The sequence below is a fragment of the Anopheles stephensi genome, chromosome 2 (genome assembly GCF_013141755.1).
Source record: "Anopheles stephensi strain Indian chromosome 2, UCI_ANSTEP_V1.0, whole genome shotgun sequence".
NCBI lineage: Eukaryota > Metazoa > Arthropoda > Insecta > Diptera > Culicidae > Anopheles > Anopheles stephensi.
Window position 1 is genome coordinate 7,275,101 of NC_050202.1, and position 16,525 is coordinate 7,291,625.

General features: G+C 45.9%; 2 protein-coding genes across 2 annotated transcripts in view; one reads left to right on the plus strand and one right to left on the minus strand.

Annotated features, from left to right (window-relative positions):
* LOC118503516 overlaps positions 1–16,525 on the minus strand; it is a 72,964-nt gene that overhangs the window by 32,417 nt on the left and 24,022 nt on the right. The gene's annotated exons all lie outside the window — the stretch shown is intronic.
* LOC118503517 (septation initiation network scaffold protein cdc11-like) lies at positions 7,060–8,699 on the plus strand. The gene is made up of 2 exons (XM_036036877.1): positions 7,060–7,195; positions 7,269–8,699. The coding sequence occupies exons 1-2, from the start codon at positions 7,173–7,175 to the stop codon at positions 8,137–8,139; spliced, it is 894 nt and encodes a 297-aa protein (XP_035892770.1). The 5' UTR covers positions 7,060–7,172; the 3' UTR covers positions 8,140–8,699.

A 16,525-nucleotide genomic window follows, 5' to 3' on the forward strand; every position in this document is an offset into this window, starting at 1 on the left:
ACAACGGCCACAAGCAATTAAACAACGCTAAGTTGATCATTAGCCTTTGCTAATTGTTGACCGGACACGGCTGCAACGGCATATTACCAGAAATTATGGTACGCAGAAGTCAACCCTTTCTAATGATGTCAATGATCGTACGAGCCTCGGTGAAGGCGCCGCATGAAATCAATTCCACTCGCTACGCCGTTTACAATTCCAGCAGCTCATGCAAAACCTAAATCGCATTGCAGACAACATTATTTAGTCGAGTTTAAATTTTGCAACCCGCATTTCATGCACAGATAGCATTCAAATGGGCACGGAAATAATGCTGGAAAGCTCGCGCGCGGGGCAGATCCAGTCCACATTTCAGCAGCGCCTGCAGCGGCCGCCAATATCTGTTATCTTTCGCGAGAAATCAAAATAAACCCAGCCAGCCGGCTACAGCCCATGTGGGTAACCTTTCAAACTTGCGACATTAACGACTGTTTCAGTTCCACATTCTGCTGGCAAACAGATCGATTTGCGGGCAGGCCCGGCCAGCTGCATGTAACAGTCATTGCAGGGATGTCCGTCGAATCTGGTTTTCTAGATCTTCGATAGGTAATCGACGCACTCGTTGCAACCGTTTGCGAAATCGAACTGGACGACCGGGGCCAGTCGGAGCGGAAAAGGTTTGCCCGAGGGCGTACGGAACAATAAAACAGTCAGTTGCAAAAGTTTAACGGCGTAAATTTAATTACTGCTGGATTTAGTCGACCCGGAACGAATAAAAGTGGTTCTAAATTATGGATTGTTTACTATTTTAAAGCTAGAATAAAAACGACGTACAGTGGCTCTCATCTAAACTGGGACACGATTAATCCAAGTGGTTGAGCCTAGGAGGGCAAGTACATAGGGGCCTAGACTCTTCAAACGAGACATCTCGAGCAAGGAGCTTCGTCTAAGGAGCCTCATCTAAAGGGTGTCTAAGACAACACCCTCCAGAGGTCTTTGTCTGCTAATGTTGACTACTTTTATTCGACATCTATTTGAGAAAAGATCAGCTCTTGAGTACCAGACTCAGAATAATATTAATCGTAACTATACATGATCTAAAAAGCAGTCAAGAACCCCAGACGCCGAGAAGAATTTTCTCATGTCCCAATTCGAACGAGAGCAACTGTATACCTTTAACTGAAGATTATCGCTCCCTGCATCTGCCTAGGCGTTGCTGCTAGTCAAGGATTTTATGCACCATCTTTCATATTCTGAACCTGATCTTCTTGATCATAACATTAAATCGAAAAAGGAGTGGTAGTTCGATTGCAGATTACGTGATTTGCGCGAATCAGATGCAACTGAACTAAGGAGGGTGTGTAAAAGACACTGGTACAAAACACAGTTCACAAAGTACAGAGGAAAGCGCTGCCAATAAAGAGGAAATTCCATAAAATCGACCTTTCCGAGTGCTAATGGCCCGACGGGATCAGTCGCTCTCTCTCTCTCTCCCAGTGCGTTGCAACTACTTTGTTGCATTTTGTCCCATTAGCGACTACAGTTTCCCAGTCCACACCAACGACAATGTCAGAATGTTTCTCTTATTTCCCATGACTCAGTCGACAGTCGGCAAACTGTCTGGTAATTTGTAACCGGTGGCCGACCAAGCGTGACATGTTGCTTTTTTTTTTCACCCTGACTTTGCTTTCAAAGTTTTGGTCGTTTTTCACCAGCAACAGTACAGAGCAGCAATCTCAATTAACGTGTTCAACATCTCAGAAAATAATAATGATGCATTTTTTATTAATTTGTCCTCCCCGTGCGGGGCCGCAACTCCACCCCGACCCGAAATTAGTATGCAATTATGTCATTCATACATACGCTGGGATTTCGTCGCTTTCGGGAGAATGGAAATAAATACCGACGGGAACCTGGGGAACGGACCGCGTGATTGAGCCCCACCGCGGTTCTACACAAATCTCACCATGAATCGTGGATTTTTATTCATGGTACACGCTTGTTGGATTTTTTCCCCCTCCAGTTGAGCTGAGCTTGGAAAGCAATTGCATTTTTTTCCGTCGTACTGTGGGCTTCAGAATCATAACAAGCGAACCAGAGCGAACTATACAAATGAAAACAAACACGAGGGCAGTAAGGAAAGAAGGTTTGCTGACATCCAATAGGTCTCGGAAATTCAAGTAGTCTGACCAATCCGAACCCCCCTTTGCAGCTATTAACCCAGGGACATGTTCAGAATCAAAACAATCAAACATAAAATAATACCAGCATGCTTTTCGTAAAACTTTCAAGCGTTATTTTTTCTGTGAATGATTTTATGGACTCCAGCTGGAAAGTTCATGCCCATTACCAGTGCTCTTGAGAAGCATTGATTGGCTAATAAAACCTGCAGCTATTAAGGTAAAGCTATCTCGTAGACCACCAAAGCCGATGCAAGCAGAAAGGTCTGTCTTGTCGTTTATGAGTTATTAAAAACATTCAACAACAAAAAAACCCAACATAATCATAGGATCAAATCTCGATCAGATTCGAGGCATAATTGTCATTAGAACGGTTTATCGTGATTTGATTGATTGACGATTGCATCTACCGCTCCCAACGCACACGATCGCTGTCGATGCATATGCCCCTAACCACACTGCCGGCGGAGCCCTCCCACAGCCACTTCGCATTAGGTCAACAATCATGCTTGTAAACAACATTCTATCCATCCATTACCCACAGCGATCCTTGCAACCCACCGTGCGCCGCCCGGCGTACGATGGTTTAAAAATAAAACCACACACCATTTATGCACCGCATTCTCCGGGCTCTGCATGCTGTTGATCCGATCTGCCGTTGATTGGAACACGATTGCATTAATTAATTAAACGGCGTGGTGGTTGATGTTCGCCCAGCGGAAGGCGAGAAGGTTGGGGCAACGGTCTATCAAGATTTTTGCATGTTGATTAGAACTCTCGGGGCTCTCTCGGGTTATTTAGTATAATTTTATGCTTAAGCTGACACCAAGTGTGGACACCTTAGATTTTGCACCCCGCCCGGAGGGGTTCACATTGAACACTACCTCCCTGTTCCTGGCTTCCGTTTTCGATTGTACTGGTTACTGTTGCTTTGTATCGCGAGTCATTATAATGAGTCATTTATAATTAATAGTAGTTATAAATCTTTTGGTACTATATTTTTTTTTTTTTTTATTCATAAAGAACGGCCTGGCCGTATTGCTTTTTGGTACTATATGTTGCAACTTTTTTAACTAAATTGAATCATTAACTGAATAGTAATTCGAAGAACAAAAAGTATTTTCTATTTAAATGACATTATGACCAGTATGACACAGTGCTTAGCAGTCAGGGTAGTTTAATAGATCTGTTGAATTTCCCGAACCAGACAACATCTCGGGTCGATCTGGTGGTCGAGGCGTTAACGGCGCTGGTCTTCACTCGGCAGGACCGGGGTTCAAATCCCATCCAGACCGCCTCCCCGTACGTAGGGCTGACTACTTTGCTACGGGTATAATTAAGTCACAGAAAGCCAGCAATGGCAGGCCGAGACCTCACGAGGTTGTAGTGCCAAGGAAGAAGAAGAAGAAGAAGACAACATCTCGAAATTTGACAGTTTAAACAGTATGGATCAAAGGCTCGGCAGAAAATCTACAGCTGATTGTAAAACTCCATATCTGAGATGAAGACCTTCCCTATGCAAGCTTCCATACCCATATCCAATATTCCACTTTCTATATGAAACATTCTCTTAAGTGATGCAACACTACCATTTAAGAATCAAAACCCTCTTCTGTAGTAACGTTAGGAACTGGAGAATGGTGAAATCAAACAGCCTAAAATATTCTCTTATGGAGCTTTCAAATGTGTAAATAATTTCAGCCATTTGTATTCGTTACGACCAAGGGTCTCTTGATGACCATTTCATTAAGACTTATTTGTGACAGAAAAATGTCCAGGTTGACTATGTAACTACTGTAATCAGATCACAACTACCTCATGAAGTTGAGACGTACTAGAAAAACTGTTACATGGGATGAAAATCCGGTTGCATATAACTACACATTGTTACTGGAAAATTGATACAAATGTCTCTTATCACAACCGATGAACAAATTGATACACTTATTAAACGACGCATACGAGATGCTGTCAAGTATATCATCCTGCAGTGCATTAAATATAAGTGATACGATTATTAGATTCACACGTTAATCATGGAAAAATTATGAATCTTTCCCTTCACTTATTAGCACATCCGATATGCCTCCGAGCAGCCGGGATCACCGCAATAGCTTCACCTACTACCGGACGGGCGTTACAACGGGAGAAGAAATGGTGATTCTGGTACTGTGGAGGGGAAGAAAAAAAAACAATGTTCGTCCCTTCCGGTCTGTGTGATGTCATGCTGCGTGTATCATCATCGCTGCCTACCGTACAGAGTTGCAAGCCGAACGTGTGTATGCGGCATGAATTATACGACAGTGTCAAAGCTTAATCAAGCGTAATAGCTTTTCACGGCAGGGCAGCAGCAGCAGCAGCAGCAGTAACAACCATATGGGACAGGACGTTAGAAGCTGGCCGTGGAGGTCGAAAGATGCGAGGGCTTCCATTTCCTGGAGCACTTGTAGCGTAGCAAAGGGAGGCCAGAAAGAACAGCTCGGGAGCAGCGAATCGGTTCCTCCATCGGGATCGAATCTTGGTCGTGGTGGACGAAACTTAGTGCTCTGTGTAATGCAAACCATCTCTGTGACTGCAAGTTTCGCTCGATTCGCATGCGAATCCAGTGCATGACCGTTGCGCGCTGGGGCTGGCGCAGGAAGAACTGGCAAACCACCACGCGAGAATAAATTAAACGAGTTTATTATTAACTGTCACCAGCTAACCATTGCGAAGCTCCGAGCCGGGGAGGCCTGCGGACGAAACGATTCTGCCCGGGATTGGATCCGTCGCACGCAAACGTTTGTGTAGCGGCCCCATCGACCGGCCTTCGTCCTTCTTCCGTGTGCTGCAAATCTCTATTTTCACTGCAGCGGTCTCGTCTGGCACAGCATCAACTATTCTCTCGGGGGCCAAAACATACGTAAACAGGCCTCGGTTTTACTCCATCGCACGCCGGCGGTGACCGCACGCTCTGCCGTGAGGTGGAGGTGATAATTGGAATAATAATTGCATTTCCATGCACCATGTCCCCAGCGGGCATCGGCCTTCACAATCAGCTGTTTTGGTGAACGATATAGACCAGACGACAGGAAAACAATACCGGAGATGATTCATCGCCTTCAACCACCGATATCTCGCTGGTATGCTCTTTGTATTCAATTTTAAAACAGGAGTCGATGGAAGAGGCATCGATTGAAGAAACGATTCCAATAGTGGAGGAAAGGCTTAGAACTGCAATAGATCCACTACCTGGTGGTGAAAGTTTTCCGAAAACGGCACGTGCCGTTTTGACCACCTTTTACAGCACTCTCTAGAGGTACCGAACGGGCAGAACACCATGCTACTGCCACTTTTTGCCATATGAATTAGGCTAATCGATTGTTGAACTGCGCCGTGTACAGAGGTAATTGACTTCAATTAAGATACAAATGCTGGTTTACGATCGACTTCTTGCACCGCACAGTAAGAGCCCGCCGCACCGCAGCAAGACAAAGTGCACAGCCCCGTGGCTTGGTGTGGCGCGCGCGATTGATGATAAACCCCTTTTAAGACGTGTTTGCCAAACGCGGTGGCCAGCGAAAGTGCTGCAGTAAGTGGCAGCAACAAAGCGCACAAGTTTGCCGATAGCATGCAAATAATGGTAATGCCGGAAAAGGGTGGTGCAGAGCTGAAGCAACAGGTCCGTGGCGCGGAGTTGTTTGCAGGAGTTGTTAGAATGCTTTACAGGCGGTAGCTATTAAGGAGTGCAATAGATGCAATATTACTGGAAGCATTACGTTTCCAAAGATGCAATAAAGAAAGATGTTCAGGGGCTGCAACACAGGAAGGTTTAAAGGCTGAAAACATTGTAAGTAAGGAATTTTAATTAAAACAACGATATCTGATACTTTACCACAGCTCAGCGATGAGTACGAACCGATCAGTCTCAAAATAAAGCATAATTCCCTTTAAACGCGGTGCGCTCTTAAGTCTAGGTTTCCTATTTTGACAAGCAGCGCACCTCATCATGTCAAAACCTCTCCGCAACGCGCAGAGACAAACAATGTCAAACATGACAGCACCGCGTCGGCACGGCCAAGCGTCATGCCAGTAGTGCGCCCAGGGCCAGACCGTTGCATATTGTGCCTTGGCGCTTGGCGCTGCCGGCCAGAATCCTCCCGAGATTGAGATGTCGATTTGCGTATTCCTCCTCTTCTACCGCGTTTCGTTGCATCGAATGCCATACCAAACACCGCTAACCGTCATTGGACTTTACTTCCGCCATCCGCTCTCCCGTGCTCCACCAGCGCATATCGAGCGCAGTGTGTCTGTGTCGTTCTTGACTTTTACAAGTACCTCAGGCCGCACCGCCCTGACGCCGTGAATGCATGACGGTCATTCCAGCGCCGTGTCTAATTTCAATTTAAATTCAATCACGGATTTCGCTCCGCTGCCTGGCGCTGCGAGTTCCTGCTATCTGGGGTCGGAGATAGATTGGGCCCATTCTATTTCGCACAACCCGATGATGTTTTGCAATTACTTAAAGGTTGGAAATTTGATTGCATTTTTTCTGCTGGTTTTTATTAAAAATTGTGGCATAAAGTTCACGGAGCACAGATTTTGTTCGTTCCTTACCCAATCCAGAGCCTGCACACCGCGCGCAGTGCAATATAATTACCGAAGACCTTCCAGATTACGATCCCAGGCGAATTGCTTCAAGGGCCTACGTACAGCTGAGTTGTCGGAACACAAGATTACAAGGTTGCGGTGATCGTAGCTCCTAAATCGCTGTACGCACTCGGCTAGTTGTCGGGTTGCGCATAGAAAGTACCCGCTTGGCCGCAAGTGATATCTAACCCGCTTTATCTTTGTCCAACTAATTGGGGACATCTTCTTTCCGTTGGCTTGATGCTGGATGCTCCACATTGCACCGGACGACATTCGCAATGTTTTTGTATAAATACTGACGCGGCCCCGTACCAGTCACATCCGTAGCACTGGAGTGGTCAGTTTTGTGTCGGTTCTCTCGGCTCTCGGAGTGAGTGCAAAAAGATGTCCCGGAACAGTGTGCTGTGGTGGGTTTCTAAGCTGGAAAACGGAGTGCGTCCTGCAGAAGGAATGATGTGATGTTTCCTTTTTTTTGTGCAGTTTTCTAGTGGTGGTGTTCACGGTCGGGTGCACCATCGGCCGCAAGCTGGAGTGTAACGAGCATCGGGCAAATGAATGCGAAATCTCCAACTTTACCATCGTCGAATCGATGGACCTGTCCGAGTACGAGTTTCCCGATCATCCGCATCTAGCGTTCGGTACCTATCCACACTCGGACGACTCGACGTACGTGGTCGCTATCGATAAGGAGCTAGCCGATCGGCTACAGTCAACCGAAAAACTGGAAATGCAAAACGTTTCCCTGCAGACGATGGTGCTGTGGACGAATCTGCGCTCGCTCGATGCGTCCCACAACTACTTCTTCGAGCTGATCGTTGAGCCGGGCCAAAACTATCAGCTGCGCGAGCTCAACCTCAGCTACAATCGCTTCCAGTCGATCGACTTCGTGCAAGCGCTGCCCGCCCTGCGTACGCTCGATCTGCGCCACAACTATCTCGAGTCGCTGAGCTTTTCGCTGTTCGACATGGCCACCGAGCTGTGGAAGCTGAACCTGGCCAACAACCGCATCCAGACCATCTCGACCGACGGGTCACTGCATCTGCCCCGCCTTTCGACCCTGCTGCTGCACGACAATCTGCTGAGCGTGCTGGACGCTAGCGAGTGGAGGTTCAGCATGCTGCAGGAGCTGAACGTGGCCCGCAACCGATTGCGCTATCTGAGCATGTGCGAGGTGAACCATTCCTTTCCCCATCTGCAGACGCTCTACATGGACGAGAATCGTTGGGAGTGTGGACACCTGAACGCCACCATACGTCAGCTGCATCAGCTCGGGGTTAAGGCGATGGCGTACTACGACACAGAGGACCAGGAGCACTGCAGCAAAGCGATCGACGAAATCTGCTGCTATTAGACGAAAAATCGCCATCAAATGCCGACTTTTGCAGCTCTGTACTATCTCCTGTCACTCAACGCATTAATAAATTGCCCGACACACGATTGACCCTTTACGATCAATCCATTTGATGCATCTCATGGAACATGATTTATTGCACATAATGCTATCGCTCTCTTGGGAGGGTGAACTACACCAACATCAATCTCTTTATCAGGATCTCCTGAGCCAACTGAGGTCAGATCAGGTGGCGGTGAAGAATTTTCTTTGTTTTGCAGGTCTGCTGGAAGTTGTTCGCGTCCTCAAATGTAGCACGATGCGAAAAATCGTGTACCTTCGCCTACATTAGCTAAAGAGCAACGCTAGGTGCAGCACGATAACCTTGCAATTCAGGCACGTCTAACATGGAAATGCAATTTGCTTGCAAAACAAAAAAACAACAAACCTTCACCTGGTAAGAATAAATACAGACAACAGGACAGTCATCACGAACACTGGCTGGGGAGAATGTCTAACACCGTGTAAGAACAAATTAGTTCAAGGAATCGAAATGAGACTAAAGAATTGTTTGAAGCATACCAACTGAAATCAACTGATTTTTGTTGAGGATTAGGGTGCATATCGTCAATTCTGATCTCGAGAGAAGCTTCCAACTTTAAAACGCCACACCAAGAATAATTTTTATTCCTAACGGATATCCTGGTGCATGCAAGGAATTTCATAAAGACCTTTCCTCGCTACACACACCAAAGACATCAGAAGAATTCTCACAAACCATGATGTAGACTCACTGCCCAGACAAAAACCACACACACACACACACACACACACACACACACACACATGTGTACGAGTGATAAACAGAATCTTTACGACGCTCCATGTGAACGCTGTCATCTGTCATAAATTGCCTTTTTTCTTTCTTTTGGCATACATTATTCTTGATACATCTCCACACGATCTCCAAAACGAAGGACTGCGAGTGTGCAGCAGTACAGGGTGTATAAATGAAACATCCGGCTCGAAAGTGCTTCTGCTCGTATCGTAAAGCAACTCAATTCCAACATCGTCCGTCACATGTGAGTTGGTGTGGTGGTGTCGCACCACAGAAGGAATGCCTGACGCTCGCATAAAGAAATATGCAAATTCGATCGATTTCTGCCCCACCGGCCATACCCACCCCGGGGCCGCATTATGCCTGTGCGGGTGCAGCAACTTTGAATTGGTTGAGCCTTTTTTGCTTTCGCACACAAATGGTTTCATTCGTCTCTAGCGTGAATAGATTACGAAGAAATGGAGCTTCTAGTTGAAATTTAATAGCACACACACAGGCGGGGGGTTTCATTTACTTGTTCGCAAACGCATTACGCAGTTCAGGCATTTATTTGATGTAGTGTTTATTATTTTAAGTCTCGTTTTCAGAACTAACCTAACTTTAACATTTTACGAGACACGAGATTAAATTAATCGCAAGCTATAAATCATCAATTTATTATTTAAATTTTAAAACAACAGTGTAGGCGTGTTGAAGCAACGCGAGAAACGATTCGCCTTGTCTGTTTTGGCGGATAGAAATTCTCATTTACACTAAACTTATCGAACGATTGGTTTGGTATGAACGTCGCGTTCCGCTCGTAGAATGCACACCTGCACAAATCAGCCGCCAGAAACACCCATGCCGTATAAGTAAGAGGCTTAACCGTAAACGTAATTGCCAAATTAAGGTAAGCCATGGCCTTTCGCTCGTTCAGCGCGGTTCTCTCCGCGAACTCTGTGCGCGATACGGTGGCTGTGACTCACCCCGAAAAGAATATCGCAACACCACGATTGGCTACCAACACCATACACTTCCCCAACTATCATTCAATGCTTTAAAGAGCTTGACCGAGCACTAAAGGTGATATGCTACCAGGTACGGAAAGATCAAGCTAATGATCTGGAAATTATAACCCTCAGGACCGTAAGACGCAGACACTTGGGTGCTTGGGCAATCGTGGGTCAAGCCCATGAGATATGCAAACCTTCAGGCAACGCCCTAACATGGAACAGCGCCCTAGCCCGTCAAAAGCCTTTAAGGGACCCCTAGATGAAAGTACGCTTGTTCGAACACTGTATCGCATCTTAACCCTAACTATAATAAGAAATTGCTATTTTTGAATAAGTAACTTTAAATAAGTTCAGGAGTCCTTCTCTTCAACATACAAACCACAAACATCGCCGTTAGAAATAAAGTCAACAAAACCAAAACCCAATCCAATTGACATTAGCTCGCCGACATCAGGTTCGCTTGTTTGAAGTTCAAAAACACAACTACCAAACCAATCAAATCGCCCAAAAGTGCCACACATCCACCGACTCTCCCATCCTCCCCATTCCCAACAGCCACCGGAGTAGGTCACATTGTTTTCTCACAAAACGGCGAGGAAAAATGTCCACCATAATTCTTTTCCTCACTCACGCACTCTTCGCGTGCGACTTCGTCGATTCGAAGGCATCGGGGACGAAAGCGTGTGGACCTCTTCCCAAACTTTGAAACGCGAAAAAAAAAAACTACGACCCCGACGAAATGCCGGATTGCGTAACCCATTTTTTGACCACTGCCAGCCGGTGTTCCATTAGGCATTCTTCCATTGGAGTTTTCGATTTCTGCTGCTCCGGAGACGACGGCGCAGCAAACATAAACAAATCTGAACACCAATAATTCATCCATCTATTGGCTCGGTTTTACTACCCGTTGTTTGTGCATTGCCGTGTATCGCGCGAGTGATTCAATGGTTGATGCAAGCGCAGCCCTTAAAGCCCGTAATATACAACTCTCTTCGCTTCTTGCCTCTTCTAGTCCAAGCAGCGTGTAGTGATAAGATTACGTCCCGAAGGCACACGCAATGAGATATCATTCAATGGTTCCCCTACATTCCTATCGAACTGCCCTACAGGCACAGTTCCAACACGAGACAAACCGTCGCCATGAAGAAAGCTAGTTATTCTGAATGGGAAACTACGAACACCGGGGTTCGGGTTGGGAGCTGTGACCCATAAATCTGATCTGCGCAGCGCGAAACTGCTACGTAAAGGCAAACCAAAACGTAGAATGTCACTTTAACGCTCACAATGCCTCACACTGTGCATGTACGCTAGTTTGGGTTAACCTTCGCGGCCCCCCCCAGTACACCCTTTAAAGATCATGATTTATGATATTCGGATGCCTAGCGCAACCGAAGTTCACTGTAAAGTGCCTCGAAGTCTCCGATGGAATCTCTCTCACTCTTACAGCGAATGGAAATGGGTAACCATTTCGGTGTCCTATAAGAAGACCTTCGACGCCTAGAGTGGCTTTGTCGAATAAACATAAAAACAAAAGTCATAATTACATTCTCCTGAGTGCCGGAGCGCGCTGTGAACCCATCGGGAAGGGTCGCCATCCACCACTTATGCAACGCGTCTTACGGCTGATGTCAGCGATGTCCCTTCTGCCTGTTAGATCTGATACTGTGCGTTTGCCATATACCACTCAGTTCTCAGTTGCATCCACACCACATGACTCATCGAATATTTGAAACGAGGGGAACGGTTTCGGACCGGCTGTGCTTTTTCTTGCATCAAAGTGTCTCGGGAGATGTGGGCAAATGATAAATGTGGCAGAAAATACCATCAACCACAGGATTTCAGATCTCCGAACGCGTGCAGTGGCGGTACCGAGGTTAGAAGGTTTGGCTGACGATGATGAATAAATAGTATCCACTCAGGGTTATTTAGGATCAGGACGTACAAAAACCCCAGGAGCACAGAAACCTACTGCTCGTGCACTTGCGCTACTGCACCCTTGCATCGTCACGCTTCGTCTACAATACGCTAGATGGCAGCACACATGGAGTGCTACGGGCGCGAAAACAGCTGACACGAATCTCTTGTAGGCAGACAGCAACCAAATTCATTACTGGTAAGATTCCGCCCAAAAGGGACCACAGAGTGGCAGACGGAAGGGGCAAAACCGTAATTTATGCGCACGCATCGCGAGTCGTTAAATTTAATATTGCCCCCAATTTTCGTTGCACTTTCACAGCAGCAGCTGATCAAAGAGAAGTACGCAATTTGGTGCGCGATGCGTCGTGTTGTGTTGAGCGCAATGACACCCCGAAGGGTCGTGCCCTGTCCCTCGTACAATGGGTTGCGTATGTGTCAGAATTATGCAGCATGTACTGAGGATAAGCGATTATGGCCTAACAAGAGACGCCTCATTACCAGATGTCTGCTGACATCATTATGGACCGAAGTAGAATATTAAACATGACTTTATAAACTTCGCATTTAACGTACAAACTAGAGTTTAAGTAGAATTTATGTGAACTCACGGATGCAAGTCATGATCCAGTTTCAAACTGTTTCGAAACCCCCCGTTCAAACGCTCCATATTTTCCAATCTAGATTGAGTGCATCATCCCTCTCCCGGGTGTAGCATTTATAGTGCACTTTTTTTTTAGGTTTCTAGCTGCGGTCAAGTCAACAAACACTCTCAGCAGCCTGAAGCTGCTTCCACATTAACTAGCTCCGCGGTCCGTCCGGGCCGCTTCTTCCGAACATTCCGAACCTAAAAACCAGACCGTTGTAAAATTACACACCCAGCTGACGTACGCCCGGCCGACCCGAGATTTCCTGAAACACCACCTTCTGGAATTGGTAGCTGTGTGTGCACGCTGGCCAGAGCGCAGAGGGCCCCTTGTGTGTGGATGTTCCATTTCGATTACGTGTTTCGTTTACTTGCGCAGTGAATTTATGATCTTTCCTCCCTTTAAACATAACATAGCAGCAGCACCACCACCAGCGGACTTTACAGGGAAGATTTCACTTTGAAAAGAATGAGCGTTCCTCGGCCCAACTCCATACGTGTTTGCCCGGCTTGACACGTGATGGCGCAAGGCGTAGCGGTGTGAGATGATGCAAAAAATATTAGTTTTCCTATCAAGAGACTCGTCCCCGATGCAGGCGGAAATGTTGCTCCTGTCTTTTGGGGCGCTCTGGAAGTGTATCACGTACTGCTGTCCTGGCATACTGCTGTCATACTGGGTTGGCAAGGATCTGCAAAGTCGCCATAGTCACAAAGCGGGACGACACCTGACCGCATTGCAATGAACTTTCTGGTGTGCCTTTGGTAAGATGAAGCCCTACAAAGGTGCCACCAGGAAGGTATGCAGAACTTATTCAGGTCATCCAACTTGCAACTTCAAGGATTTTATAGTGATTTCTAATCTTGTTGCTTTGGACATTCTGGACGACCATTGGCAGTCTAGCAGTGTTTGGATTTGTTTCCGGACATTTGCAGGGCATGTCCAACATGTGCCGCACTGCTCTGTGTTCACTATATGCAAAATTGAAAATGTTTGTCCACGGAAAGAGAAGAGACATCAGAATTTTGGAAAACAATTCTGAAAGAGGATATTGCATCAGTCGCTATCTAAATTTTCTATTTTACTATTCTTGAAATGTTTCGTAATCTCCAGTTGTTATGTCCATTGAGCTACTGACAAACAATCAAGAACTACAACAAAAAAGGCAAACTGAATTCAAAATTTGGTTCAGTTTATTTTCTCAATCAAACCTCAACAACAACCACTGCTTCCGTGCGCAGAGGCACAAGCTCATGTACGCTCGGGCCCGTATGGCTGTCGGTCGGTCTGATAATGCACATACAGCCAGCAGCACAACGTCACCACACAGAAAATGCAATCCACATAAACATTAAACTTTTCCGTCCGAGAACGTTTATTGCACCCAGCGCAACGCTAGACGAAGATGCGACGAGCAGTGTCCCGGGGGCCAAACATTAGACCTCTCCGACTCTGTTTTTTTTTTTTATCTTTCTGCTCCCGTTTTTTGCCTCTCATTTGCGTCGATACCAAGTGTGCTCGTTATGCTTGCTGGCAGTGGTTCCAGCACTGGTAAAGTCAAACAACCACTGTTCGTGGGGTTTTGCCTGTGAAGCATTCCCAAAACCCTAAACTGCCGAAAGCATAATCAGCTTCTCGGACGCACGACGAGCACAGGCAACGTTACCGAACCCGACCCGGTCTTCGAAATCGAAAGTAAACAAACAGAACACGCCGAAAGCAAGTGAAAGAAAAAGAGAATACACAGAAAATCTTGAACGAGCCCCACAGGGCTATAAGGGTCCGAGATCGGGGTGTGCTATCGAGCGCGGACTGCGGACCGAACTATAGTTTTCCGGGATGTTACGGTTTGCTGGTGTGTGTGTGTTTTCCTTAGTTCTTTGTCCAGTGCGATTCAACCAGAGAGCAGATGTTTTATATCAAATTAACCAATTAACCGGCGGCTATGCAGCGCTGCTGAATGCTGCTCACAAATTCACTGCGTTGCGTAATGGTCGTTGCTACATTTGGTGACCCTACGGGCCCTCAAAAATCGTTCTGTCAATGTTGCCAAACCAGTTTGAAACAAATATTGGGCAGTTATTGAAGAAGAAAATTTTATATAAAAAATGTAGAAGAATTGTTACCGTTAAAAAAAACTCCAATAAGAATTAGGAAGCTTTAGCAGGAACTATTTAAAGCAAAATCCATAAATAAATTGACTTAAAAAATGAATAAATTAATTAAAACAATTATAAGTTCCTAAAAAACACAAAAAAAAATAAATAAAACCAACTCGTTTAGCACATATTTAGCAAGAAATTTGCAAAACAAACATATCAACAACATACTCGAAAAGAAAAATAAAACCCCCACCGATGCCAGTGAGCACCGAATCAGGGTTCCATGTGAAGAAAAATGATTAAAAATAGAAACACACACACACAATGCCGCCAGGCCTAAGCCGCCGGGTTGCATCGTCTCAAACTGTGTTCTCGTTTTAAGGGCGACTGGGAACAACACCGCATGAATCATTGATTGCGGTGCAATCTTCCCCCAGGAAAACATGGATGTCGATCATAATCGATACTTGGGCTGCACTTCTGGGAAAGATGCACGCATCAGCTTGCGTGGAATAAATCCTCCTTCTTCGGATCGCTGATCGAGCTGATGCAAAACCGCCAAGATGATGAGCCGCGACCGAAACCGATGTGGTGCAATAGGAAATCCACCAAGATCTCCAACCGAACCTCCCGGGCACCCCAGCCAAGTCCTTGGGGGTAAAACAAGACTGGATTTTTCAAAGCAGTTATTAATAGCGTTTCGAAGAATCATGTTTATCACCTCCACCGCCGAATGTGTTTGTATGCGCTGCATCGTTTCCCTTGTTCGCGACGTTGCCCAGCGAAAACCCCGACCATGTGTGGCTGAGTGTTGTTTAGGTGTTGGTTGCCCCGCAGCAAAACCTCTCCCGGCAACGAAACGCACGAAACGAGTTTGGTTTGCCAGCCATCGACGGTTTGCTTACTTTAGCCCAGTCTTTGGCACAACACTACTAACCTCAATTTCAACTTCAACCTGCCCGGTAGTAGGTAGCGTGTCGATGCAAAAACATCCAGTTCGTGCAGTGTCAGGAGTTTTGGGGTAGACTAAACGGCATGCACAAGCTGGGAGGGCAGCGTGGGCAACAATTTTAGAGGCCATCGACGATATGTGGCTGACAGGAATCCGCAATCCGATTGTAGTCGATCAAGTTGATGTTTACAGAAAAAGACGGGAAGAAATCATTACCACCGATCGATCAGATCAAACTGGCCGGTCTAATTTATGATTAGATCAAAGAAGAATACTGCTTTTGTGCGTGTTCCTCGTGAGAAGAGCACGCGCTCTTTTGTCATGTGGTTATTTTTAAAAGTGGAAAAAAAATGGAAGAGCTTAGCCGCTACGGTTTAGACAACTCTCCAAGAGGAAAAATCCTGAAAACAAACAATAGATAGACATTATGATAAATTCTGCTTCCAACTCTTTAAATGATTTTTCAAAACCGATAACTTCTTATCATCTCCTTTCCATCAGCGTGTTCAGCACAAGGAAGCGAACTTTATCTTCTTTGTGTACGACTCTCGGTCTCTCTCTCTCTCTCAGACAATTTAAACATGCGAAACCTACTCCGCTTCAAATTCCTTTCTAATGGGCCAAAAATCTAACATTCCCACATGGGTGGATGATCTGATCAGACCAGAAACAGGGAGGAAAAAAAAAAGAGCAAACAAACGGCGCCGTCCGTTTTGTTTGACAGATAATATATCTTTCGACTTCGGGCGGCTCGCAGCAGCGCGCGATTTAACCCTGAGCACAGAACAGGCGTGCAAGAAATTCCAACATCGCCCAAACATTCAACATATGGGTCTGAAATGTTTAATCAGAAGATTTGTCGCGCGTCTTTACAACAAACAAACAATGCTGTAAAATATCTTCAACAAAACGTTTGAGGATTTCTCGGTCAGCTCGAGTGATCAACCATTCGATGGCAAAACGCA